The sequence below is a fragment of the Mesocricetus auratus genome, unplaced genomic scaffold (genome assembly GCF_017639785.1).
Source record: "Mesocricetus auratus isolate SY011 unplaced genomic scaffold, BCM_Maur_2.0 Super-Scaffold_100008, whole genome shotgun sequence".
Taxonomy (NCBI): Eukaryota; Metazoa; Chordata; class Mammalia; order Rodentia; family Cricetidae; genus Mesocricetus; species Mesocricetus auratus.
The window spans coordinates 58,351,908-58,375,754 of record NW_024429192.1 but is presented as its reverse complement, the minus strand read 5'-3'; the positions used below and the strand labels follow the sequence as shown (position 1 = coordinate 58,375,754).

The 23,847-nt window shown below is 40.3% G+C and overlaps 1 protein-coding gene across 1 annotated transcript; it reads left to right on the top strand.

The window, feature by feature from the left end:
• Positions 1–22,498, top strand: Tfrc (transferrin receptor). Its single transcript, XM_005071554.4, has 19 exons — positions 1–139; positions 4,629–4,687; positions 5,377–5,578; positions 6,131–6,326; positions 7,604–7,744; positions 7,946–8,048; positions 8,928–9,041; positions 9,377–9,475; positions 9,772–9,911; positions 11,126–11,283; positions 12,456–12,575; positions 13,523–13,608; positions 13,790–13,853; positions 14,655–14,722; positions 15,665–15,723; positions 15,875–15,956; positions 16,526–16,747; positions 18,019–18,159; positions 19,758–22,498. Exons 2-19 carry the CDS (start codon positions 4,652–4,654, stop codon positions 19,998–20,000), a joined length of 2,274 nt encoding a protein of 757 aa, XP_005071611.1. The 5' UTR covers positions 1–139; positions 4,629–4,651; the 3' UTR covers positions 20,001–22,498.
• The last annotated feature ends 1,349 nt before the right edge of the window (positions 22,499–23,847 follow it).

Below are 23,847 nucleotides of genomic sequence, written 5' to 3'. Positions count from 1 at the left end.
CGGCCGGAAATGGCGTAAGCCCGGAGCGTGCAGGCAGTGGGCGGGGCCGGGCTATAAGCGTGGCTTGGCAGGCAGTTGTCCCTGCAGAAAGCGCGTGGAGCCCGGGCCGACCCAAGGCCGACTGCGAAGGCGCCTCAGCGTAAGTGACTCGCCTGTCAGTGGCGCGGCCCTTCGTTTTCCGCGGGCTGCGGGCGGACTAGAGCGAGAGGTCAGGGCCCGCGTTCGGCGTGCGTGGAGGCTGCGGGGAACTGCGGAGCCCGGGCTGCAGGTGCAGAGGGGTGGGTGTGGAGCCGCCGTGCCCCGCGCCCTCCGGATCGGCGCCGCAGGCCGGCCCTAGACCGCGGGTTCGAGAGTGGAAGGGCCACCACGCCGCGGCGCAGGCTCGGTCCGCTGGGAACACGTGGTGGCGGCTCCAGGAAGTCGCCCCAGGGAACGGCTGTTGGGGTGCGTGGGTGACCTTGGGGCTCCTCGCAGGCGGGCGTCAACTGCTGAACAGGTCAAAGCTGTGCTCTATTCGGTTACTAGTGTCCTGGGCACTTGGCGGGTTTCCAAGACCCGCACATTGGAACTGCGGCACCACCTGGGTCGTTCTTGCCAGGCTCTCCGCCTCTTGGCCCTGCGTGTGGAATCTCATTTTCCAGGGCAGAATAGATCTGACGTTGCAGGTGACTAAGAAGGTCGCTAGCGGCCCTCAAGCTGAGAGACTGTAGGAATAAGTCGTCTTTGTAAGAGCTATTTAGAAATAACTGTAGAAAAGTCACCGTGCTCGCAGTGTTGGACAGCTCTCTAAAAGAGAGATGGAGGATAAGAAAACCGTGTTTGCTAACTCGTCACTTAACACTTAACAATGAAATGATCTTGCTGCATTATTTATCCAGAGGACTGGACTGTTTAGTGTCTTTGGCCTTTTTTTTTCTTAATATGAGGATTGAAATGGGAAATAATCGTGTTGCAGAAATTCTCTCGGCTGCCTGATACCTTTATTCTAGGATTAGATGGATTTGGAATGCTAGGTGGCTAATGCAGTTGGCTCTGAATTATGAAATATGACCTCTTTGAAGACATTTAAGCTGATTCAGGGCTTTATCTGCAAAGAAAATGGAATTTAGCCTCTCCAAAGTGTGGGTCCTCCTCTTAGTTTTTTGTTTGTTTTTATGTTCGGGATTATAATAAAATTCTGCTTTATACAGGAATCCATTATCATATTTTTAAAGGGTTTTATATATAACATAACACTTTAAGGGAATGCTGTCAAGGAAAGGTGGGTTGAACCTACCCTGGTGACTGTGGACAGAGAGATCAAGTGTGGCTAACTCCACCCTAAGGCTAGGCAGTTATGTTTGTGGCAATGTGCTTATCTATAATGGAGCAAGGTTCTTGGCTAACCTTGAACTAAACAACAATAAAAGTAACTTAAAAATGAACCTCTGGCCTCCCAAATGAGTGCTATTCAAAATAAACTTGAGTGACCCCCAAGTGGTTCTGACCTTTGAGTTTCTTTTCAAAAAGCTGTGTGGAAGTGAAGGCCGGCCATCTTTATTCTCGTTTCAAGCCCATAAAGACTTTCCCAGTGAGAGTCACACTATGATCCCATGCCTCTCCTGGGACCCTGAGATCCACCTGCTCCTGCTACAGAATGTTGGGAGTAAAGGCGTGCGCCACCACACCCAGCTAAGTTAGGCTCTTAAAACAAGACCATAACATGGGGGCATGGTGTCACACACTTTTGATCCCACCATTTTGGCAAGGCAGGGGCAGATGGATCATTGAGTTTAAGGTCATTCTGACTGTAGTGTTTTTTAATGTCAAAGAACAGAGAAAGGCTGGGTAAAGTCAGGGACTGGATGCTGTCTAGTTTTGAGGATAGTGGGCAGTGAACTTACAAGGGACAGAAGATCTGGATGAAAGGTTTTGAATGTGATTCATTATCGAATGAAGTGTGCTTGTCAGAACCAATACATGACTTACTGTTTCATGGTATTTTGGTATCTCACTTTGCCTCTGCCTCACCCCACCCATCATCCCTATATTAATTACAGAGCCCTGGTTTGAGATTATTAGTTTGGCTAATATCTTTGCTTGTCTGCCATCTCATAGCTCAAAGTTAAAGTCATGGATCAAAATGTGAAACTTGGTTTTTATTTTATCTTAAATTTTATCATTAGAATTGAATAGGTTTCCTAATCTTTGGGAACAAAGATGTATAAGTAGCTAATGTGAGAAAAATTAAGATTAATTTTCTCTTGTCAAAGATTGTTGGCATTGGTGAAATCTTGGGATAATAAGCCAAATGAGAATTGTTTTGCTTTTAGGTATGACCCATTAACAGCTACCAGCTTATAGTTGGAATGGTGTTTTAGCTGGTATATGTCACTGCCATGCTTGCAGAATATAGATTCAGTGATTTAACTTGGAAGAAAATTCAAAAGAGTTTCTTATAAATAAAGCTATGTTGCTGAGCATTGAGGGCACTGCTCTGGGGAGGCAGAGGCAGGTGGATCTCTTGAGTTCAAGGCCAGTCTGGTCCACAAAGTAAGATCCTGGACAGCCAGAGCTGTTAACAGAGAAACACTGCCTCCAAAACCCCAAAATTTAAAGATGTGAGGTTTTAAGTGAGTGACTTAAGTTTTACACATAACTGGATTTGTTTTACCTGAGGTCTGGTCCTTTGTGGCTATTTTGGAATTACTCTGGTGTTCACAAATGTAAGAGTTTAGTGATGGGGTTAAATTTCCTAAGATAATTTTTTGACCTTTTTTTTTTGGCCTTTTTTTTTATTATTATTTTGAGACAGGGTCTCTGTATCCCTGGCTGTCCTGCAACTCATGGGGATAAACCTGCCTTTGTCTCAAAAGTGTTGGAATTAAAGGCTCTGGCTTGATTTTTTTTTCTTAAATTTTGATTCTGTAGATTAAAATTGAAATAGCACATTTCTTGGGGGGGGAATATGTACTTGGATTATGATTATACAAAATCAAATTTAGTTAATACCACCAGCTTGTTTTCTTCAAACTCAAAATGCTCAATCTTATTTATTTAGGTCACTTATTTAATTAAATGTTATGTTAATGGTGAAGCAGTAGATGACTTACCATGGATAAAGTGTCCTTCCTTGGTTGGATCCTCAATATAGCAAAACTAAATAGATGTCAACTTAAGATTAGTATAGTTTGGGTGACGAGAATAGTTTAGGAATAGCTATTTCAGGCAAACATTAATGAATGATGGATAATTAAAATTGGCTCAGGGTGGGGCCTTCTAGTTCTGGCTCTAGCAATTGGGTCTGTTGGTGCAGTGGTAGTGATAAACTTGGTAACAGAAGGGGCAAGAGATTGTGCTTCTGAGAACATGTATGATCACTTGCACGTGACTTAATCATTGAAGCATGGGGGTTCAAGAATATTGGTGAATAGATTTTTAGGAATCCCGTGTCTGTCCAAGGCCCCCTCTCCGTCCCCCTACACACACACACACACACACACACACATACATACATACACACACACACACACACACACACACACACACCTGCCACCTGAGTGCTGGGATTCAAGGCCTGGAAACCACCAACCTCCCAGTACACACTCCAGCATGGTTTTTGTTTGTTTGATTGATTGGTTTTTTTGTTTGTTTGTTTGAGACAGGGTTTCTCTGTAGCTTTGGAGCCTGTCCTGAAACTCTCTGTGTAGACCAGACTGGCCTCATAACTCAGAGATCTGCCTGCCTCTGCCTCCCTAGTGCTGGAGTTAAAGGCATGCTCCACCACAGCCTGACTGTTTTGTTTTTGAATACAGGGTCTGCATATAGTTCAGGCTGGCCTTGAACTCACCATCCTCCTCCATCCTTCTAAGCTCAGTGATTACAGTCTGTGTTACCAGGCCTCACTGTTAAAGAGAATGACAGTCTTGACTTAATTCTCTTAGTTTCTGGCTTTTCTACAATTTTTTTCCAGGGAATAGTTTGTCTTTGAATTTGTCCCTTTGGATACCAAGTAAGACTGAAGAAGCGGTCACTACTACCCCTTTTCTCTTTTGATTACTTGAACACACTTACAGGTGATAGTATTCTAACTAGTTTTTTTCTGTAATTTAGGTTCTTTTTTGTTTGGTTTTTCTGTGGTGTTTGTTTTGAGACAGGGTTTTTCTGTGTATCCCTGGCTGACAGCTCAAACTCAGATCTGCCTCTGCCTCTCCAGTGCTGGGATTAAAGGTGTGCATATCACCACCCGGTTGATATAACGCTGGATTATTAAATTCTTCAACTTTTAGTCTAAGAACAATGATCTGATAATACATTATATAATAACATTAGCCATATTCAGATTTCTTATTTGTCCCATGTCCCAGTTCTGACCTTTATAGCTTTCCCTCTGCTATCCAGTAAATTATAAACGCAGGTGATGTGGTTCATCCTTGTAATCTCAGTTCTGGGAAGTTGACATAGTAGGATCTCAGTTAGTGGCCAGATAGAACTCCCTAGTGAGATTCCAGTTTAGTAAACAAAGCTTTTCTAGTATACTTAGGAGCAAGTTTGATATTGCAATTCACATAGCATAGTAATGGAAGGCCCTCATTAATCTGATGCAGCGATCTCTATCTCATTATATTAATTCTCTGTTCTAATATTAGGTGCTTCCTTGTGGCAGCTCAGAATGATGGATCAAGCCAGATCAGCAATCTCTAACTTGGTAAGATTTTCATTTATCTGTAAAAATGCAATAAAGAACATGATTTCACCCAGTGTGCAGAAAAGAGCATCCCAAATTCTTACCAGGCATTCTTTTATCTGATCTAGTGGTCTTGAGGTATGATAGGTCTCACAAAAGAAAGGAATACTTTGAGACAGGGTTTTGCTGTGTAGTCTCAGGTTGTTCTTGAACTCAGTCTTCCTTTGTTTCCCAAAAGCTGAAAATAGAGGTAGGTGTCACAACACCCACATACAAAGATGTTCAGTTTCAATTAAGATTAATTGTGGGTAACGCTATAAGAATAGGGTAACTTTGGCTATTTGGGAAAGGTTATGTAGCTAGGTAGAACTAAAACGTGCTGATAGTTTCAGTTACATTGGAGGTTGAGTCAAGAGGATTGCTTGGGCCAGTCTGAGTAACATGGTAAGACCCCCATCTCTTTAAAAAAGGTTAGTTAGAAAGGTTATAGGAAACTTGCAAACTAGAAACCCTGAAAAGACTGAATGAAAGTGTTAGCTAACCTTCATCTGCCATTGACAGAATTGGGTACAGAAAAGAGTATTAATTGGGAAAGGTAGCTTCCCTTATGAATGTATGTCATAGTATATTATGTATATAGTGTATGACCAAACTTTGTAATGTATTAATACTTTTTGTATTACTTTCTTTTTCAAAAAAAAAAATATCAGTTTGGTGGAGAACCATTGTCATACACCCGGTTTAGCCTGGCTCGGCAAGTAGATGGAGATAACAGTCATGTGGAGATGAAATTGGCTGTAGATGAAGAAGAAAACACTGACAATAACATGAAGGCCAGTGTCCGAAAACACAGAAGGTTTAATGGAAGACTCTGCTTTGGGACAGTTGCAGTAGTCATCTTTTTCTTGATTGGTAAGAATGTATTTTAAGAAATTCAAAAGTATTTCTTATAATCAACTATTAGAAGTCTTATTTCAGGCTAGGAGATAGTTTATATTGTACAGTTTTTTAATTTAAGTTATGGATGTTGTGTTAGAAATATACACATAAGCCAGGCAGTGGTGCACACGCCTTTAATCCCAGCACTTGGGAGGCAGAGGCAGGTGCATCTCTGAGTTTTCGGCCAGCCTGGTCTACAAAGCTATACAGAGAAACCCTGTCTCGAAAAACCAAAGAGAGACAGACAAGTTCAGAAAGGGGGGCGGGGAGGAGAGAGAGAGAGATACATCACAGGATATTTGGAACAGTTCCAAGGATAGCTTCTAGTAAGTGAAGGTGTTCTCACATATGTCTTGAACAGGTCACTGTATGAACTAATATGACTTATTGTGATAATTTAAAATTCCATAAAACTGAGATTCAAGATGTTCTTTCAGACCCTTAGCGTTTAATTAAAAGGTAACATTTTCAGGGATAAGTTACAAATGAAGTCTGTGAACTTAGCTCTAAAACTTCTGTCTTTAGGATTTATGATCGGCTACCTGGGCTATTGTAAACGCGTAGAACAAAAAGACTGTGTAAGACTGGCAGAAACAGAGGCAGACAATTCAGAAATCTCCCAAACAGAAGACATTCCTCAGTCTTTTCGCTTATATTGGGCAGACCTCAAGAAACTGTTGTCAGAGAAGCTGGACGCCATAGACTTCACTGACCCCATCAAGTAAGCCTCCTTGCCAAGCTTGTTATCTAAACAGTTGGTTGGGCAGGGCAGACTTGAAAGACTTTCAGAGGTCCCCTGCCCTTGAGTGTAGGGAGCTCTGCTGATAGGGAATTAGAACTCATCTAGAGAGTCTCTTTTCTTTTTCTTCAGAATCATTTTGTCACCTGTAGTTTATTGTGGGCTGTCAGGTGTTCTTCTGTTCTAATGTTCCCTTTCTGAAATAATCTTTAAATTTAAGTTTTTAAAATTTATATGTGTGAGTATTACCTGCCGGTGTGTGTGTGCATCATATTCATGCCTGGAGCCTACAAAGGCCTTATGGATGGTTGTGAGCCACCATGTGTGTACTGAAATTGAAACTGAGTCTTATGTAAGAGCAAGAAGTGCTATAAACCACAGAACCATCTCTCTAGCCCTCTTTAAGACTATCCTTTTTTTTTCTTGTTTTTAATTGTTTTTATTTCACCAGCGTTTTTAAATTTTAAATTAGATACAAGCTTGCTTCACATGACAATCCCAGCTCCCTCTCCCTTAAAATTTTTCTTGATTTGTATCTGTATGTATGTAGGGAGCAGTACTTCTTGTGTTCATCAATACTATAAGCTGTTTGACCTTGCTTCTTCAGGTCTTCTGGAAACTCTCCATTATTTCCTAAAATACACAGTTAGGTTGAGTCTTTTTTGTTGTTGTTTGTTTTGTTTTTCAAGACAGGGTTTCTCTGTATTGTTTTGGAGCCTGTCTTAGAACTCTCTCTGTAGACCAGACTGGACTCGAACTCACAGAGATCCGCCTACCTCTGCCTCCCCAGTGCTGGTATTAAAGGTGTCTGCCACCAACGCCCCGGCCTTAGGCTGAGTCTTTTAAGGGAATCTTCATGGTAATAGATTTTTGTTTCTAAAACAAACTGGAAGGAATATGTTACCCAAGGCATTGATACATTTTATTTCTCTCTGTAATGGCTTAATCCAGCAGTTTTGAGTCATAGTTCATTTATCCTGACTATGAAGAATAATGCTTTTAAAACAATTTGTTTGATCCTTGAAGTAAATGTTTATTTAAAATAGGTATTTTAATCACAACCATACCACCCTGAACGTAACCATTCTCATCTAAAATAGGTATTTTAATGCAGGCATTTTTAGTTGGCTGGTGGTATATGTATGCCTTTAGTCTCAGCACTTGGGAAACAGAAGCAGACTAATCTCTGAGTTCTTAGGACAGCCAGGGCTACATAGAAACCCTGTCTCATAAACAAAGCTAAAATCTTTTTCTTACAGGCAGCTGAGCCAGACCTCTCGGGAGGCTGGATCTCAAAAAGATGAAAATCTTGCCTATTATATTGAAAACCAGTTCCGTGACTTTAAACTCAGCAAAGTTTGGCGAGATGAACATTATGTGAAGATTCAGGTGAAAGGCAGGTATGTTGAAATATAGTAGCTTATTTTAGAGAAGTAACTGCTTTTAGATATGTTCAGTAGATCAGGCTTTCAAAATGAAAATCAAGGTTAAAATTTAGAGATCAGTTTCCTTAAGCTGATCAGTATATATCAAATGCTATGTGTACTAAAGCTATTAAATTTTTCTTCAAGGATGGCTTTAACTTTTTTATTATCTTTTAGTGTTGCTCAAAACTCAGTGACCATAATAAATGCAAATGGTGACTCGAACCTAGTGGAGAATCCTGAGGGCTATGTGGCATATAGTACAGCTGCATCAGTTACTGTAAGTAACAGTAGTGCATGTGACTTTTCCCTGTCTCTGTTAAGGAAATTAGGTCCAGGTATAGGCTAACTGATGATGAGGTTCTCAGTCTGTTTAATGGTTGTCACTACTAACAGGGTAAGAACCGCTGCCCTAACTCTTGCTCCTTCTTGCTCAGACTGCTCCCATTACATTGCTGCTATTCGTGTGCACACATCCAAGCATGTTCCACCTAAGGAAAGGCTTTATTACATCTCCTTATCAGTCGCACATCAAGGAAACAGCCTACAGACATCCCTGCAAGGTCTCTTCCTTCAGATGACTCTGGCTTCTGTCAAACTGAGAAGCTGAAGAGCACAGTATCTACAATACCTTAGGTTGACCTCCAACACACAAAATTTATTTCTGTGTGTTTTCAGCTGCTTGAGATTCAGATGTGGAAATATGTAATTGGTGCTTTCATGTCTGACCTGTTTCTGTTTATCCTGGTATCCTTACTCTAGACATAGCTGGAACAGTGAATGTAAAGGGGAGATGAGACATAGAAAACATAAGGCCAGAAATCTTGGGTTTTTGCTTCCAATAACACTGCTTAGTTTTTGCTTTAGAACTGTCAGTTTAGGATTTGATTTTTAAAGCCCCCTTTTTTCTTCCAGTTTCTGTGGTGTGTGGGGGGGTGTTTTTTTTTAAACAGGGCTTCTCTGTATCCCTGGCTGTCCTGGAATTCACTATATAGACCAGGCTGGCCTCAAATTTAAAGTTCCGCTTGCCTTTGCCTCCTAAATACTGAGATTAAAAGCATGCACACAACCCCTTCGATTTCCTTTCTTATGATTGGTCTGTCAGATTATAGTAGTTTTGATACAATGATTCTCATTATACCTAATGTCTTTATCCTAGGGTAAACTGTTCCATGCTAATTTTGGCACTAAAAAAGACTTTGAAGATTTAAATTATCCTGTGAATGGATCTTTAGTGATTGTTAGAGCAGGGGAAATCACTTTTGCAGAAAAGGTAAGTATGGGTTTTAAATATGCAGGTCTTATTCTTATTTTTGTAGGTTATTTCCCCCTTCCATTTCATTACCTCAAACCTACCTATATGCCTTTCCTTGATCTTTTTTCGTGTCCTTTTTTGCATAATTTTTGGGGGTGTGTGTGTCTAAATATATAATTCCTGTGTCTGCACTTTTAGGACTGGCCATTTGGCATGCATAACTAATTGGTGTGCTCTTCCTTGGTGAAGAAGATGGCTCTCTAATAGTTTACCCTTTGGCATAAATTCCAGTATGTGTTAATTTTCATGTTGTATGAACAGATTTTCATGCCCTGCTTTTCTGTGTTCTTCAGGTGGCAAATGCCCAAAGCTTTAATGCAATTGGTGTCCTGATATACATGGACCAGACTAAATTCCCCGTTGTTGAGGCAGAGCTTTCACTCTTTGGACATGTGAGTTATTTCTGGAGTCAGTGTTCTCTAGATGTTCCTGCATTGCATCTACTTTTAGTCAAAAAAGAAGATAATTGCTGAATGCTTTATTAATAATATATATAATATATAATAACCTTAAGTTGAGGTTTTTCTGTATACAGTATTTTTTAAAGCTACATTTTATCGAAATCCTTAGATTTTGAAGCTTTAGGGTTCCTAAATGGTTTGGGCTTTATATAGCCTCAAACCATATCTGAGCCTTATGGGCAACTTCTTCACTAAGTGAATAGAACTAATTACTCTCTGTTTACTAGGCTCATCTAGGAACTGGTGATCCATACACACCTGGGTTTCCATCTTTCAATCACACTCAGTTTCCACCGTCTCAGTCATCCGGATTGCCTAGTATACCTGTTCAGACGATCTCAAGAAAGGCTGCAGAAAATCTATTTCGGTAAGTGTGTCAGAAAGCTCTTAATATGATAAGGTTGTAATTATGTAAGAATGCTAATAGCCAAAATTTATGAAATAAACATAAAACAGTTGGCTATAAAGTTGACATTTGGAAATTTGGGGATAATTAACTGCTAACTTGTATATATGAGAAAAAAATTCCCCTAGTAAAGTGATCTTGATAAGGGACTTGTAAACTCAGGTCACTCAGTGATCAGCTTATGTGGTGTGTTTGCTTGAAACATCTTATTCCTATACAGTTACTGTAGAAAATTAGTTGAATTCTGTTGACCTAACATCTAAATCTACTAGATAACCATTAGTTCTGAATTTTCATTTAGCAGCACAGAATTATTCTAGTGACAGTTTGCAACTGCTTTATGGTTTGCAGCTGCTTCTGGTTGCCCTCCCTTGTGTACAAGTACCTCTTTCTAAAACCAGAACCTAAGCTGGGCATGGTGGTACATACCTTTAATCACAGCACTCAGGATGCAGAGGCAAATGGATCACTGAGGTCAAGACCAGACAAATTCATATAGCAAGGCCAGCCAGGGCTTCATAGTGAGATAGATCCCTTCTCCAAAAAAGTATATCATTAAACTTTATCTTGACTTGTTACTTATATTATCTAGTTTGGATCCATTTTCAAGATCTTGCTTATTGTGTAACACGGAACAAGTTATTCTAACCCCTCTGATCTTGTTTTTCTTTTCTTTTTTTTTCAATTTAGTTGGAAAACTAAAATATATTAGTGAATAGAGTGGCCAAAAATAAGGAGCATTTTTATTTATGTGAGGGTTTTGTGAAGCACTAGATGGCTCAAAATCCTGAGAACCTCAGTGTTTGATTCTCAATTACTTGCTCTACCCAACACCTGTCTCTGAACCTTTGGAGTGTCCTGCTCACCATCTTCCTCTGATGTACCAAGGGACTTACGCAAGTCAGACCTGTTGGAACACCTGGTACTGAATGGCATGAGGTGGCTAGGTGAAGATCCTTACAATCAATTCATGAGTATGTTGTAAGAATACAAAATAACCTTCATGAAAACAGATTCGTGTGAGGCCTTCATTATGAATCCATCTTTTCATATATTTTAAATGTAAACTAACTATAGCTATGTCTTTTAATGTAGAACCTTTTTGAACAGATTACAGATTTGTAAATCAGAGAAAAATACTAGCTCAGGATGCTAATGCCTCTTTCTATTTCTAGACACATGGAAGGAAACTGTCCTCCCAGTTGGAAAACAGATTCTTTGTGTAGGATGGCATCTTCACAGGATAAAAAGGTGAACCTCTCTGTGAGCAACGTGCTGAAAGAAACAAGAATACTTAACATCTTTGGAGTTATTAAAGGTTTTGAGGAACCAGGTACAGACCCTGCCTTCTATTTTTCTTGATGTTTTGCTTACTCTAGGTGTGTCTAGGAGAGGAAGGAAGAAGGATAGGATGCTGGCTTGAGTTGCTTTTTGGAAGTGCTAAATCTTGTTTTCCCTAAAGGGAATTTTGTGTGTATGTGTTTGTGTGCATACATACATATATGTAGAGACCAGAGTTCAGCATCAGGTATCTTCCTCTAATCATTTAAAAAAAATTTTATTGTGTTTTATGTGTGTGTGAATGCATGAGTGTCACAGCATGTGGAGGTCAGTGGACAAATTGCAGGAGTTGTGTCCATGTGGGTCCTGGGCACTGAACTGTTGGAATTCAGGCTTGGTAGCAGTTGTCTTCTGTGTGTCTGCCACACTAAAGCTAGTTAGTATTGGAAAATAACAAGGCCTTGTGATGTCAGCTTGTTGAAACTGACCGTTAGGGACAGAAGAAGCTCTGCTTCATAAATAAACATTTTTTCTTTTTTTGGAAGAGTGGTTTTCTTAAGGGATCATATACATTGAAATGATCAGCTATCCAGTTCTGCCTATGAAGCATAAAAACAGCATAACTAGTATGTAATAGATTAGTGAACAGGGTACAGTCTCTGGGATAGATAACATTAAACACAGTTACAATTGATTAATATGGAAGTCCTTGAACTTCAGTTATTATGAAATGGCTGATGTGGTCAAAGAGTAGTAGTGTGAATGACTGGGGAGGTAGTAACTGTCCTGTGACTGTTTTGGTTTTTGAGACAGGTTTTCTCTGTAGCTTTGGAGCCTGTCCTGGGACTCTCTGTAGACCAGGCTGGTCTGGAACTCACAGAGATCTGCCTGCCTGTCTGCCTCTGCCTCCAGAGAGCTGGGATTTAAGGTGTGTGCCACCACAGCCCAGCTGTCCTATAAATTTTAATCCCTGGAATCCTAAATCATCTAAAATTAGACTTTTATCCTTTGTACTGACATGCTTATTTTAGATTTCATTAATAGAACCAGTTTGAAATTAAACAAAAAACAAATAAAGCTGGACATGATAGCATACCTATAATCCCAGTGCTAGGAAGCTGAGGTGGGAGAATCCTAAACTGGATGCCAGTCTGTGCTACTGGTGAGGCCTTGTATCAGAATAAAAACAGTGTGATCGTGTGTTTCCCTTTTTCTGTTTTTCAGACCGGTATATTGTAGTAGGAGCCCAGAGAGATGCCTGGGGTCCTGGTGCTGCAAAATCCAGTGTGGGAACAGGCCTTCTGTTGAAACTTGCCCAAGCCTTCTCAGATATGGTTTCAAGAGGTACAATAGAAAAGTTCTGACCTTGACACAGTGTGAGCTCCATGTCATTCTAGCAGTTACATTCTGCATTGATGAATTTAACTTGTAATCTTACATTCAGACACGTTCAGGGTAGACATTTTACATCCTCTTATGGCAGGCTATTTAAACAATCTTGTCTTCACTGATTCATGACTTGGAAATCTTTCTCCACTAAGTGTCTTCATTGAACTAGCAGTCATCTAATTCTTTGAAACTGTATTTAGTATAAGCTGTAATTCTTAGTCCAACGTGTACAGAAAAATAAATCTAATCTAACATAACTCTTGAGTAGTTTACTTGAAAATAACCCCATACTTTTATATAATGTACTAAGATTAACAACTTAATTCTACTTCCAAGACATTCTTTTATGTTACCTTGGTACACATGCATGCAATGTAATTGAGGTCTAAAGTGGCACTTTTAGACAGAATGTATTAATGTAGAAAAAAATAAACGAGTCAGTTGGTGGGCTGTGGGACATGTACTGCCTAAAGGAGTTGTCAGAAAGTATGTCCTCTGGAGACGTCCTAAAACTTAATTATAGTCTGGCTTTGTGGTATTGTAGTCCCAGCTACTTGAGAACATAAAGCAGGGGGGTTGCTTGTGAATTTAAAGTGAGTCTGGATACAGTAGATTGTCTCAGAATAAGGTAAATAACCCATATTTTTGTGACTTGCTTCTAAACACATTGTCCTCAAAGAGGATATATACATCATAACTCCACTGCCACTCAATAACTGTCCAGAGGTTGAGGGAGTAACCACCAATAATGTATGCCTGCCGTGTGCTCAAAATGTTGTAATATACAGATGCTGTTCTACAAAGATTCCTTTTAAGATTCTGTTCTTACTGAGTTTTTGAATCTTGAATTTAAAGTGCCTATAACCACTCCCAAGGGGAACCTAATTTCTTGTCTCTTCCAGGTGGGTTTAAGCCCAGCAGAAGCATTATCTTTGCCAGCTGGAGTGCAGGAGACTTCGGAGCTGTTGGTGCCACTGAGTGGCTAGAGGTATTACATATGCTATGACTAGAGTGAGCCTAAGCTGTCCTCCAGAACCTGTCTCAGGTCCTACTTAAGTCTCAATGGAATTCAGGTTTAAAAGTAGATCCTTAACAGTAGCTTTCTATGTGACAGGTAAATGTATACATTAATAGGTGTGAGTATATTAATAGTGTCTCTTCTCTCCTAGGGATACCTTTCATCTCTGCATTTAAAAGCTTTCACTTATATTAATCTGGATAAAGTTGTCCTTGGTAAGCATCCCTTCCTGGGTTTTTTGTTTGTTTGGTTGGCTTGGTTTTTTTTTTTTTTTTTTTTTTTTTTTTGCTTAGGGAACAGCGGACCTTTTATTTTTTGAGGCAGGGTTTCTATGTAGCCCTGGCTGTCCTGGAACCTGCTCTGTAGACCAGGCTGGTCTCAATCACAAAGATCCACCCGCCTCTACCTCCTGAGTGCTGGGATTGAAGACGTGAAGATAATTGAGAGTTGGTTCTCTCCTTTTCACCATGTGGTCCATGAGATTGAACTCGGGTTTTCAGGCTTGGCCACAAAAACCTTTATCCACTGAACCATCTCTTAGACCATACTGAGTCAGAAATTGGAATGGCGATCCAAAAAAGTGTTTAGATGTAGAACCAGTAGTGTGGACTATGTAAAATGCAGATGTAAATCAGATGTGGTGGCACACACCTGTAATCCCAACACGCAGGAGGCAGCGGCTGGTGGATATCTGATTACAAGATTACATACTGAGATTGTCCGGACATGATTTAGTAGTAGAACATAAGGCGCTGGGTTCAAAACCCAGTACTGCCAAATAAAAGTCTCTAATCATGCTTAACTCCTAAGTATTTTTTTGTTGTTGTTGTTTCTAAGGCTGTTTCTCTATGTAAGCCAGGCTGGCCTCTGCCTCCTGAGTGCTGAGATTAGCATGTGCTACCACATTCAGCTGACTTCCTAATTTAAATGTCCACTTTATTAATGGTTATTGTATAAAGCCACAGACCTAGGGTGTTTTTTGTCAGGGAAAAATGTTAACAATGCTTTCTTTACAGGTACTAGCAACTTCAAGGTTTCTGCCAGCCCTCTGTTATATACACTTATTGAGAAGACAATGCAGGATGTGAGTATACCTAGTTAAAAAACCCAAACATAAAACATTTATCAGTAACCAGTGATAGGAATTGATAGTAAATTCTATAGTGGGTATTAGTTGTGTCCTTGGCTTATTGATCATCAGTCTGCTGTACTGAACTGAGAGATGGAGTATATGAAAGATTCTAATACATCATCTTTAGACAGTTATCCTCAAGCCTGAACTACTGTAGGTACTCATAGGAGATTGTAAGTCAGAATGCTAAAGGAAGGTTTGAAGGATTCGAATAACACTAGAGAAAATTCTTACTGGAAAAAGCCAATTGTGATTCCCGTTTTGAATGAGGAAATACATTGAAGAGAATACTTGCAGAGACTCTCTTCAATGTAGTTGAAGAGAATGTTGGAGTGATTAAAGACTGAGGGAAACAACTAGATATTGACTTTGTACCAGTGGGATCCTATGGTCACTTTAGGGTCTCAAACAAGATAGTAGTGTGTTTGCTCGTTAGTTTGGCAGTCTAACATGTGCTACAGAGAAGTGAGCTGGAGAGATGGTTCAGTGGTTAAGTACACTAGCTGGGCTTCAGGGGTCCTGAGTTCCGTTCCTAGCAACCATAAAATGACTCACAGCCGCCTGTAATGAAATCTGGTGCCCTCTTTTGACCTGCAGGAATACATGCAGACAGAATACTATATACATAAGAAGGCAGGCATGATTATGTAGGTGTGAGCGGGTTTAGAAAGTTTGTTTGTTCCACCTATAAGTTGTAATTAAGAACTGTATCACAGGGATGAAAGCAGAAAGGCAGGCAGGCATTCAGAAGAGACTTACACCCTTCCTAAGGAACTGATAGTGTAGCCAGGTAGGATAACTGAGATTTTTAAGTATTTGTAAAGAAAAGAATGTGACTAGCCTGAATTATAAACAGAAAAATTAGGTTTTAATGAACTATTTGTCATTTTATAGGTAAAACATCCAATTGATGGGAGACCTCTATATCGAGACAGCAATTGGATCAACAAAGTGTACGTTGAGAAAAGTAGATGGGGCTCTAAGAAGCCTACCCTATCCTAAGCCTAGTTCCACCCACAGGGACTTGGTTAACAGGGAGGGGCGCTGCCTGGTAGGTCTCCGTTTCAGAATACTTGCTAAAGATTACTCTTGTTCTCCTTTCAGTGAGAAACTTTCCCTTGACAATGCTGCTTTCCCTTTTCTTGCACATTCTGGAATCCCAGCCGTTTCTTTCTGGTTTTGTGAGGTAAGACTGAAGAACTCAAACATTTTCATTACATCTTGTAATAATTGAAACCAAATTTCTCAGTATTTTGATGTTATTCAACTTGTAATTAGTTTAGATACCCGTTGAAAGTATTCCAGGTGCTGAAAAATGTTCTCTTAAGCAGCAACCAAATAAGTATAGGGTAACTGAGACAGTATTGAACTGATGACATTGTTATAAAAGCCAGTGAGAAGGCACTGAAAGCCAAGCAGAGCAGACAGAATTATTAACTATCAGTTATTGATCCAGTAGAGGCCAGGACCCAAGTGGGCTTGAATCACTTTGGAAAGTCTAGTACCTGGATTTGGAGATTGACATGGCTGGGATTTATTTACTTATTTAAGAAAGACAATTACTGTGTTTGTGTGCATATGTTTGGCCTGGTGTGTATGGGGGTCAGAGGACAACTGGCGAGCTCTTTTCGCCATGTGAGTTCTGGACTAGAACATGGGTCTCTGTGCTTTCTTACATGCTCTCTTACCTTTATGGTACACCCAGAAGGTAAGGCCCCTCACCAGTGCAACAAGTAGCCTTTCTTTGTCTTCTAGGATGAGGACTATCCTTATTTGGGCACTAATTTGGATACCTATGAGAAATTGATTCAGAAAGTTCCTCAGCTGAACAAAATGGTTCGTGCAGCTGCCGAAGTGGCTGGTCAGTTCATAATTAAACTCACCCATGAAATTGAGCTGAACCTGGACTATGATATGTATAACAACAAGATTCTGTCATTTGTGAAGGAGCTGAACCAATTCAGAGTGGATATCAAGGTAAGCAACTCAGTTTTAACTGGCCTATATTTTACTCCGCTCTAGTGTCCTCCCCCCCCCCGATCTGGTAACTGTCATTCTACTCATCTGTGAAATTTGACTGTGTGCGCACACAGTTTTCTGAGGCAGAATCTTGATTCAGCCTAGGCTGGCTTTGAACTTGGAACAATCATCTGCCTCAACTTTCAAATCTTGGAATTACAGCTGTGTACCACCAGTTCCTGCAGCTTTTTGCTTTTTTCCTCTAGCATAGATTGTAGTAGCATCTTCTTGTCCAGACTGCCAGCCTTCAAAAGTGACATGGAGACTTTTTTTTTATTAACTATAAGAGCTTGAGCTTTATCTTAGGCTTGTCCCCAACTAGCTCTTATAACTTCACTTGTTTCTGTTAATCTACATTCTGCCACATGGCTTTTTATCTCTTACCGTATGTCTGACTTAGTATATATATCACTGCTGTCTCTTTGCATGCCTGGATTCATCCTCTCTGACTTGCTTCTCTGTGCCTGGAAGTCCTGCCTAGCTATTTTGACCATTCGGCTTTTTATTAAACCAATCACAGTGACACATCTTTACAGTACACAAAAAGATTATTCCACAACAGTAGATTCCATTACAACACTTGACTAGATAAACTTCTTTTTGGTTTTCTAGATAGTGATCATCTCTTTGTGTAGCCTTTGGCTGTCCTGGAACTTACTATAGACCAGGATGGCCTCAAGGTCTGCCTGCTTCTGCCAGGACTAGGAGTCGATCTTTTAAACCCCTTCAAAATGGTGACTGGATCTTAATTATGATGGGTTTTTTGAAATAAACCTTTCAGAAAATGCAACCAAATAGAAAAAGATTTTTAAGTACATATCAAAGTGTTGGAAGTTTCCCCCATAGGGAAGTTAAACTGGAAGCCATATATGTTTTTTCTTAATTATGCTGAATTTCATATTTTTTTCTACATGAGGTAAGAATAGATAACTGTATTATCTTGTCTGGCTCAAAGATGAATTTATTACCATGGGTCTTGAATTGACATGGGAGTCATTTCTTTTAAAATTAATAATTGTCCAGTCTAAATTGGGAAGATATTTAGAAATATAATTTCTACAGTAGGTTGTGTGGCTCATATCTAATTCCAGTACTCAGGAAGCTGAGGTAGGAAGATTTCCTGGAGTTCTAGGCCAGCCTGGGCAACTGTAGTGAGAGCTATAGAATATATGATCTGTGCCCTTAAAGAAGCATGACATCTAATGAACAATTTAACCTGTCTTTGACAGGCAATGGGTCTGAGTCTACAGTGGCTGTACTCTGCTCGTGGAGACTTTTTCCGTGCTACATCTAGACTAACGACTGATTTCCATAATGCTGAGAAAACAAACAGATTTGTCATGAGGGAAATCAATGACCGTATTATGAAAGTAAGTATGTTCTTAGGAAAGAAGGAACTAAAGTGGGTAGTTTTTTGTTGTTGTTTTGGTTTTGTTTGTGTTTTTGATTTTTTTTTTTTGTTTTTTTTTTTTTTGTTTGTTTGTTTTTTGTTTTTCGAGACAGGGTTTCTCTGTGGCTTTGGAGGCTGTCCTGGCACTAGCTCTTGTAGACCAGGCTGGCCTGGAACTCACAGAGATCCGCCTGCCTCTGCCTCCCAAGTGCTGGGATTAAAGGCGTGCGCCACCAACACCCGGCATGTTTTTGATTTTTTGAGACAGGGTTTCTCTGTAGCTCTTGGATCCTGTCCTGAAACTAGATCTGTAGACCAAGCTGGCCTCGAACTCAAAGATCCACCTGCCTCTGCCTCCTGAGTGTTGGGATTAAAGGTTTGTGCAATGCCTTGAGGCTTTTTTCCCTAAGTAGATAGTCTTAGTTAGCAATGCTGTCTACATATAAGTGGTGAGTATTGGGGGCCTAGCATCCTTTGTTACTTTAGAATTGAACATAGAAGGGCTGGAGAGATGGCTCAGTGGTTAAGAGCACTGGCTGTCCTTCTAGAGGTCCTGGGTACAATATCATGATCTCAAAGTAATAGCTAACCTAGACATACAAGAGACATTAATTTTGTGTTTTTATGCTTCAAAAACATTTAGAAACAGCAAAGAAAGGTCAGTAGTAGTAAATTTTATGTGTATGAGTGTTTTTCTTATATATACATATGTATACCTGTATGTTCCTGGTATTGGAGAAGGCTAGAAAAGGTTGCTGATAACCCTGGAGCTGGAGTTACCGCAGTTTGAAGCTACCATATGGGTTCTGGGATCCACACCCTGGTCCTATACAAGAGCAGCAAGTGCTCTTAACTTGTAACTACTGAGCCATCTCTCTAGTCCAACCCTAGTAATTTTTCAGAAGAAAGCTTTAGTATTAGCCATGAGTGAAACCTTACTAATTATCCTAATCAACTTGGGAGAAACTGGATGTGTTACAAGACTTATGTTAATTAGGAATTAGGTTGGGCATAGTGGTGTGCAGGTTTTAATTTTAACACTGAGGCAAGTAGATCTGAATTGGAGGCATACATAGCAAATTCAGATCATCTATGACTATAAAGTGAGACAGTGTCTCAAACAAAACCAACGACACCAAAACCTAAGAGACAACTCAGCAGGTAAAGGTGAGAGAATTGGCCCCACCATGTGGAATGTATACTCAGGCATACAACACATGTATGGTCTCACTGTGTCACCCAGCTGTCCTGGAACTCACTCTGTAGACCACACAGGCCTGAACTCAAAGAAATCCAACTTCCTCTGCCTTCTAAGGCAAGCAGTTGGTACTCCCCAGCTCAGTACCAAACTCGCTGGGTGGTAATAGGCAGCGGCAGGAGGATCTCTGTGAGTTTGAGAGCAGCCTGCTCTACAGAGTGAGTTCCAGGTCAGGCTTCAAAGCTACAGAGAAACCCTGTCTCAAAAAACAAGAAAATAATAATAATGTAACTGAGCTCCTAGTAGTCTCAGGAATTTAACATTCAAAAGGAGAATGAGTCACAAGTTAGAGCACTGTGCAAGCTGCCTTTCTTTTGTAGGTGGAATATCACTTCTTGTCACCCTATGTATCTCCAAGAGAGTCTCCTTTCCGACACATCTTCTGGGGCTCCGGCTCTCACACTCTTCCAGCTTTAGTGGAGAACTTGAAGCTTCGTCGGAAAAACAGTAGTGCTTTTAATGAAACACTCTTCAGAAACCAGTTGGCCCTAGCTACTTGGACTATTCAGGGAGTTGCAAATGCCCTCTCTGGTGACATTTGGGATATTGACAATGAGTTTTAAATGTAACATAATTAAATAAGAGCAGAGCAGTTTGTTTCTAGACTTGTACTGGTTGTGCTAAATTTTCATTAGAGCTCAAATCTAATGTTAAAATTCTACCCCATCATCCTGATATTAAATGTCTTTAGGCAGCAGCTTTTAGTGCAGGGTTGGACCTACACTTGAAGTTACAATGGATAACTCTCCGTGTTCATGATATCGCCTCAGATTATCTTTAGAATTTTGAGTCCTTTGTAATAACTTCCTCTTTGCATTGTGTTCATGAAAATGTGGGAACCAGTTTTAAGAACATTGCTCTAAGTCTTGAGGGCATTAGCTGGTATCTTTAGGTGGGAGGACAATGGATGCTGAGGGTCAATGTGCTACCTGGATGTATTTGTTCCCCACTTTCATCTGATCCTCATTGGGATTCTCCAGATGAGCTGTGTGCCCTTAGGATTAGCTGGTTTCCATTCCCTAAACTAGACAGTTACTTTCACAAGAGATAGTACTTGTTTCTGCCAGCAAGGTTGACATAGGTCCTTCTGATGAAAGGAAGTTTGTCTGCTTACTGCAGGAATGGGCCTTTCTGGTTAACCTTACATTATTTATGAGGAGACCAGGAATCAAAGACGATGTCGTGTTTTCTCTCCTGGCATCTGCCAAGTAGTCTTTAGTTCTTCGTTTTGTTTTTCCCAACATTTTCTGAAAAAGAGCAAGGTTTAGACTCAGTTTGTCAGACTTTAAAGAACACACTGCCAAATTTTGGCCAAAGTGTTAGTCTTTGGGGGAAGCTCTCTATCATTTTGGCACTGAGATATTTATTGTTTATTTATCAGTGACAGAGTTCACTATAAATAGTGTTTTTTTATAGAAGATAATTATCGGAAGCAGTGCCTTCCATAATTATGACAGTTATACTGTCGTTTTCTTTTAATAAAGCAGCATCTGCTAATACGACCCAACAGATACTGGAAGTTTTGCACTCACGGTCAGCACTTGCGGGCTTTAGGAGAAAGTCATAAGCCAATTAGGTTAAGATAAGAAATAGAAGAGAATTGAAAGTAACAAGGGATTCCTAATCCAGTTAGACTTTCAACTGTCCAGAAAAAAGATAGTTCTCCTAGGTGTAGTGAGTTATGGCCAAGTTAAAAGATACATGCCATTTTTAAAGGCTGTGGTGGTAGTACTTACATCTGCAAAATTTTACAGCTAAATTTATTCAAGATGTAACTCAAATTCAATTTTGCAAAATTTCCAGTACCTTTGTTACAAACTTAACTCACATTATCGGGAGCAGTGTCTTCCATAATGTATAAAGAACAAGGTAGTTTTTGCCTACCACAGTGTCTATATCGGAGACAGTGATCTCCATATGTTACACTAAGGGTGTACATAATTATCGGGAACAGTGTTTCCCATAATTTTCTTCATGCAATGACATCTTCAAAGCTTGAAGATCGTTAGTATCTAACATGAATTCCCAACTTCCTGTAACTCCTTAGTTTTAGTTGCAGAAGCATTTGTGGTCATTAAGCATTTGGTGGGTAAATTCAACTGCTGTACAGAAAAATCATTACTTCCAAGATCTTTTTTTTTCCAATTTAATGTGGGTGTTTTGTTATTTCTGGTTTCTCAAGGTTTTCTGTTTATGTAATAGAAGCAAACATTTGTGATGTTTCCTGGTGACAAATGGATTTTAACTATCTCCCTTTATTTGCATGTTATTTCCTAAATGTAGTTCGAGAAGATTTGAATCCATTTTTTGCTTAAAGTATGAGAATTTTGGAAGATAGGGAGTAGGGGATTAAGGGTGTTGGGAAACAAAGCTTGCTAAAGGGTCTTGATGTATCTACCCATCACTGTCAGTATGGTGGCTATAAACTATATGGATATGAACAAGATTTAAGATCACGTTAACAAGGACTAATTAGCCATCTGCATCTCATCAGTTTGTCACGGGGCAGTTCAAAGCTGTAACCTAAGAGTCACTAGGATCTCAAGGTTCTTGGCACTACTCACCCAAGTGACTTTACAGCCTCACTGAATTGTTTTCTGTTCAAGTCTCTTCATCTTCACAGTGTTTCTCTTGTACCGATATTTGACTGTCATCATAACCTTAATGGGATTTCAAGGCACATGAATAAAGGGCATGGGTTTTGCCATTAATCTCTTTAATAAAAATAGCCTTTACTGTGGTAATGGTTGTTTCTCATCAAAGCAGTGAGCTGGTAAGAGGTTTCATAGTCTTAGGTAAAATGTGTATCTGAGTGATAACCTGTTACTCATCAGGTTACTCTGGTAGACTTTGATAAGAAAGGAGTGAGCTTTTGTCATGATGCACTGCCTTAGGGTTAGCATGACCTTCACTGTGTTAGCTTTTGAATGTCCTTTGAAGTTTGAACTTGTCAACCTGCGCTCAGCTGTCTTTGTAGATAGACATGCCCTTATAAATGTGTACAGCCGGTATGTAACAATGTGAAGATTCCTTACCTGACTTAATAAAATGCTTGGATATACTGAGTTGTCAGACTCTTCATTTCATAGCAAACCTGGACATAGAGTTCCCATGGGCCCTAAGTCTGCTATATTCCTCCCCCACGATGAACCCCACTCCAGAGTGGTAGTTAGACAGTTATCACCCAAAGACCAGCTAGTTACTTTATTGTTTCCTATTTGTACACATTCTGATTTAGCTCCTCATCTTTAGTGTATTTAGGTAGATTCCAAAGCAACAAAAATTGGTCTAAAAGTTGAAGGCTCAAAGCACATACTGCTCTTGCAAGGACCCAGGTTCAGACAGGCATTGGTGGTAGGAGTGTGAGGTAACATTGTTTCTAGTCAAGAAGTAAAGGTGAGCCAGGCAATGGTGGCAGATGCCTTTAATCCCAGCCCTCGAGAGACACAGACAGGCGGATCTCGGGTTAGTGACCAGCCTGATCTTTGAGTTCCAGGACAGCTAGGGCTACACAGAGAAATCCTGTCTCGAAACTCCCCTCTCCCCTAAAAAGAAAAGACATAAATAAGAAATAGAGGTGAATGCTGGTGCTTAGCTGATGGCATATGGGAATATCCTTCAGGACAGCCACATCTTGTAGCATTAAATTGTGCTCACCTGGAAAAGAACACCCCGGCTGAGCATCCTCTCAAGTGGGTGGGAAGGGTCATTGTTATCCAGCAGCTCCCTGCAACCTTTATTTCCAGCTGTCCCTTAACTACAGGTGAAATAGGTGGAGAGACTGGGGCTTTCATCTCTGCTGGGGTTTGGCGGGGTCAGCCCACCCCAGTAACTTCTCACCTATGCTCTGTAATTGGTCCTCCAAGTAAATTTTGGTGAAGTGGTGCCATAGTTTGTGGTCTGGACCTTAGGAGGAAGAGATGCTTACACCTTCCCCAGGGAAGGAGTTGTAGCAACAGCTGGCTTTATCCTGTGTCCTTTTTATAAGTCAGTTTTGGACAACTTCCATAGGATAATGCTACCCACATTCATGATAGGTTTTCCCTCCAGGTAATCTCAGGAAATTGCTTCATGGGTAATGCCCAGAGATGATTTTGAATCCTGTCAAGTTGACAATGGAGATTAGCCACTGTTCAGTTACTTTGTGACCTCTGGCTCCTTTAGTGATGTAGAAAGAAGAATGCACATGTTCGTGTGAAGGTCAGGAGACAATGTTTGGAAGTTCTCTACCTTGTTGAGGCAGGGTCTTTCTTGTTTCTGCCAGTCTGGTACTCCAAGTAAGCTTCCTGGCAAGCCTCCAGGAGGCCAACTCCTACAGTTACTGAAGCTTCTAGAAGCATGGAGAGCAAACTTATCAAGACAAAGGGATTTGATTACCCTGATTCACTTATTGTGAGAAGCAAGGAATTG

Excerpts from the sequence above, each read along its gene's own strand:
- Tfrc (XM_005071554.4), top strand. The coding sequence starts at position 4,652 with ATGATGGATCAAGCCAGATCAGCAATCTCTAACTTG. Across the intron at positions 9,476-9,771 it reads AGCTTTCACTCTTTGGACAT|GCTCATCTAGGAACTGGTGA; the intron begins GTGAGTTATTTC and ends TCTGTTTACTAG. Across the intron at positions 13,854-14,654 it reads TCTGGATAAAGTTGTCCTTG|GTACTAGCAACTTCAAGGTT; the intron begins GTAAGCATCCCT and ends CTTTCTTTACAG.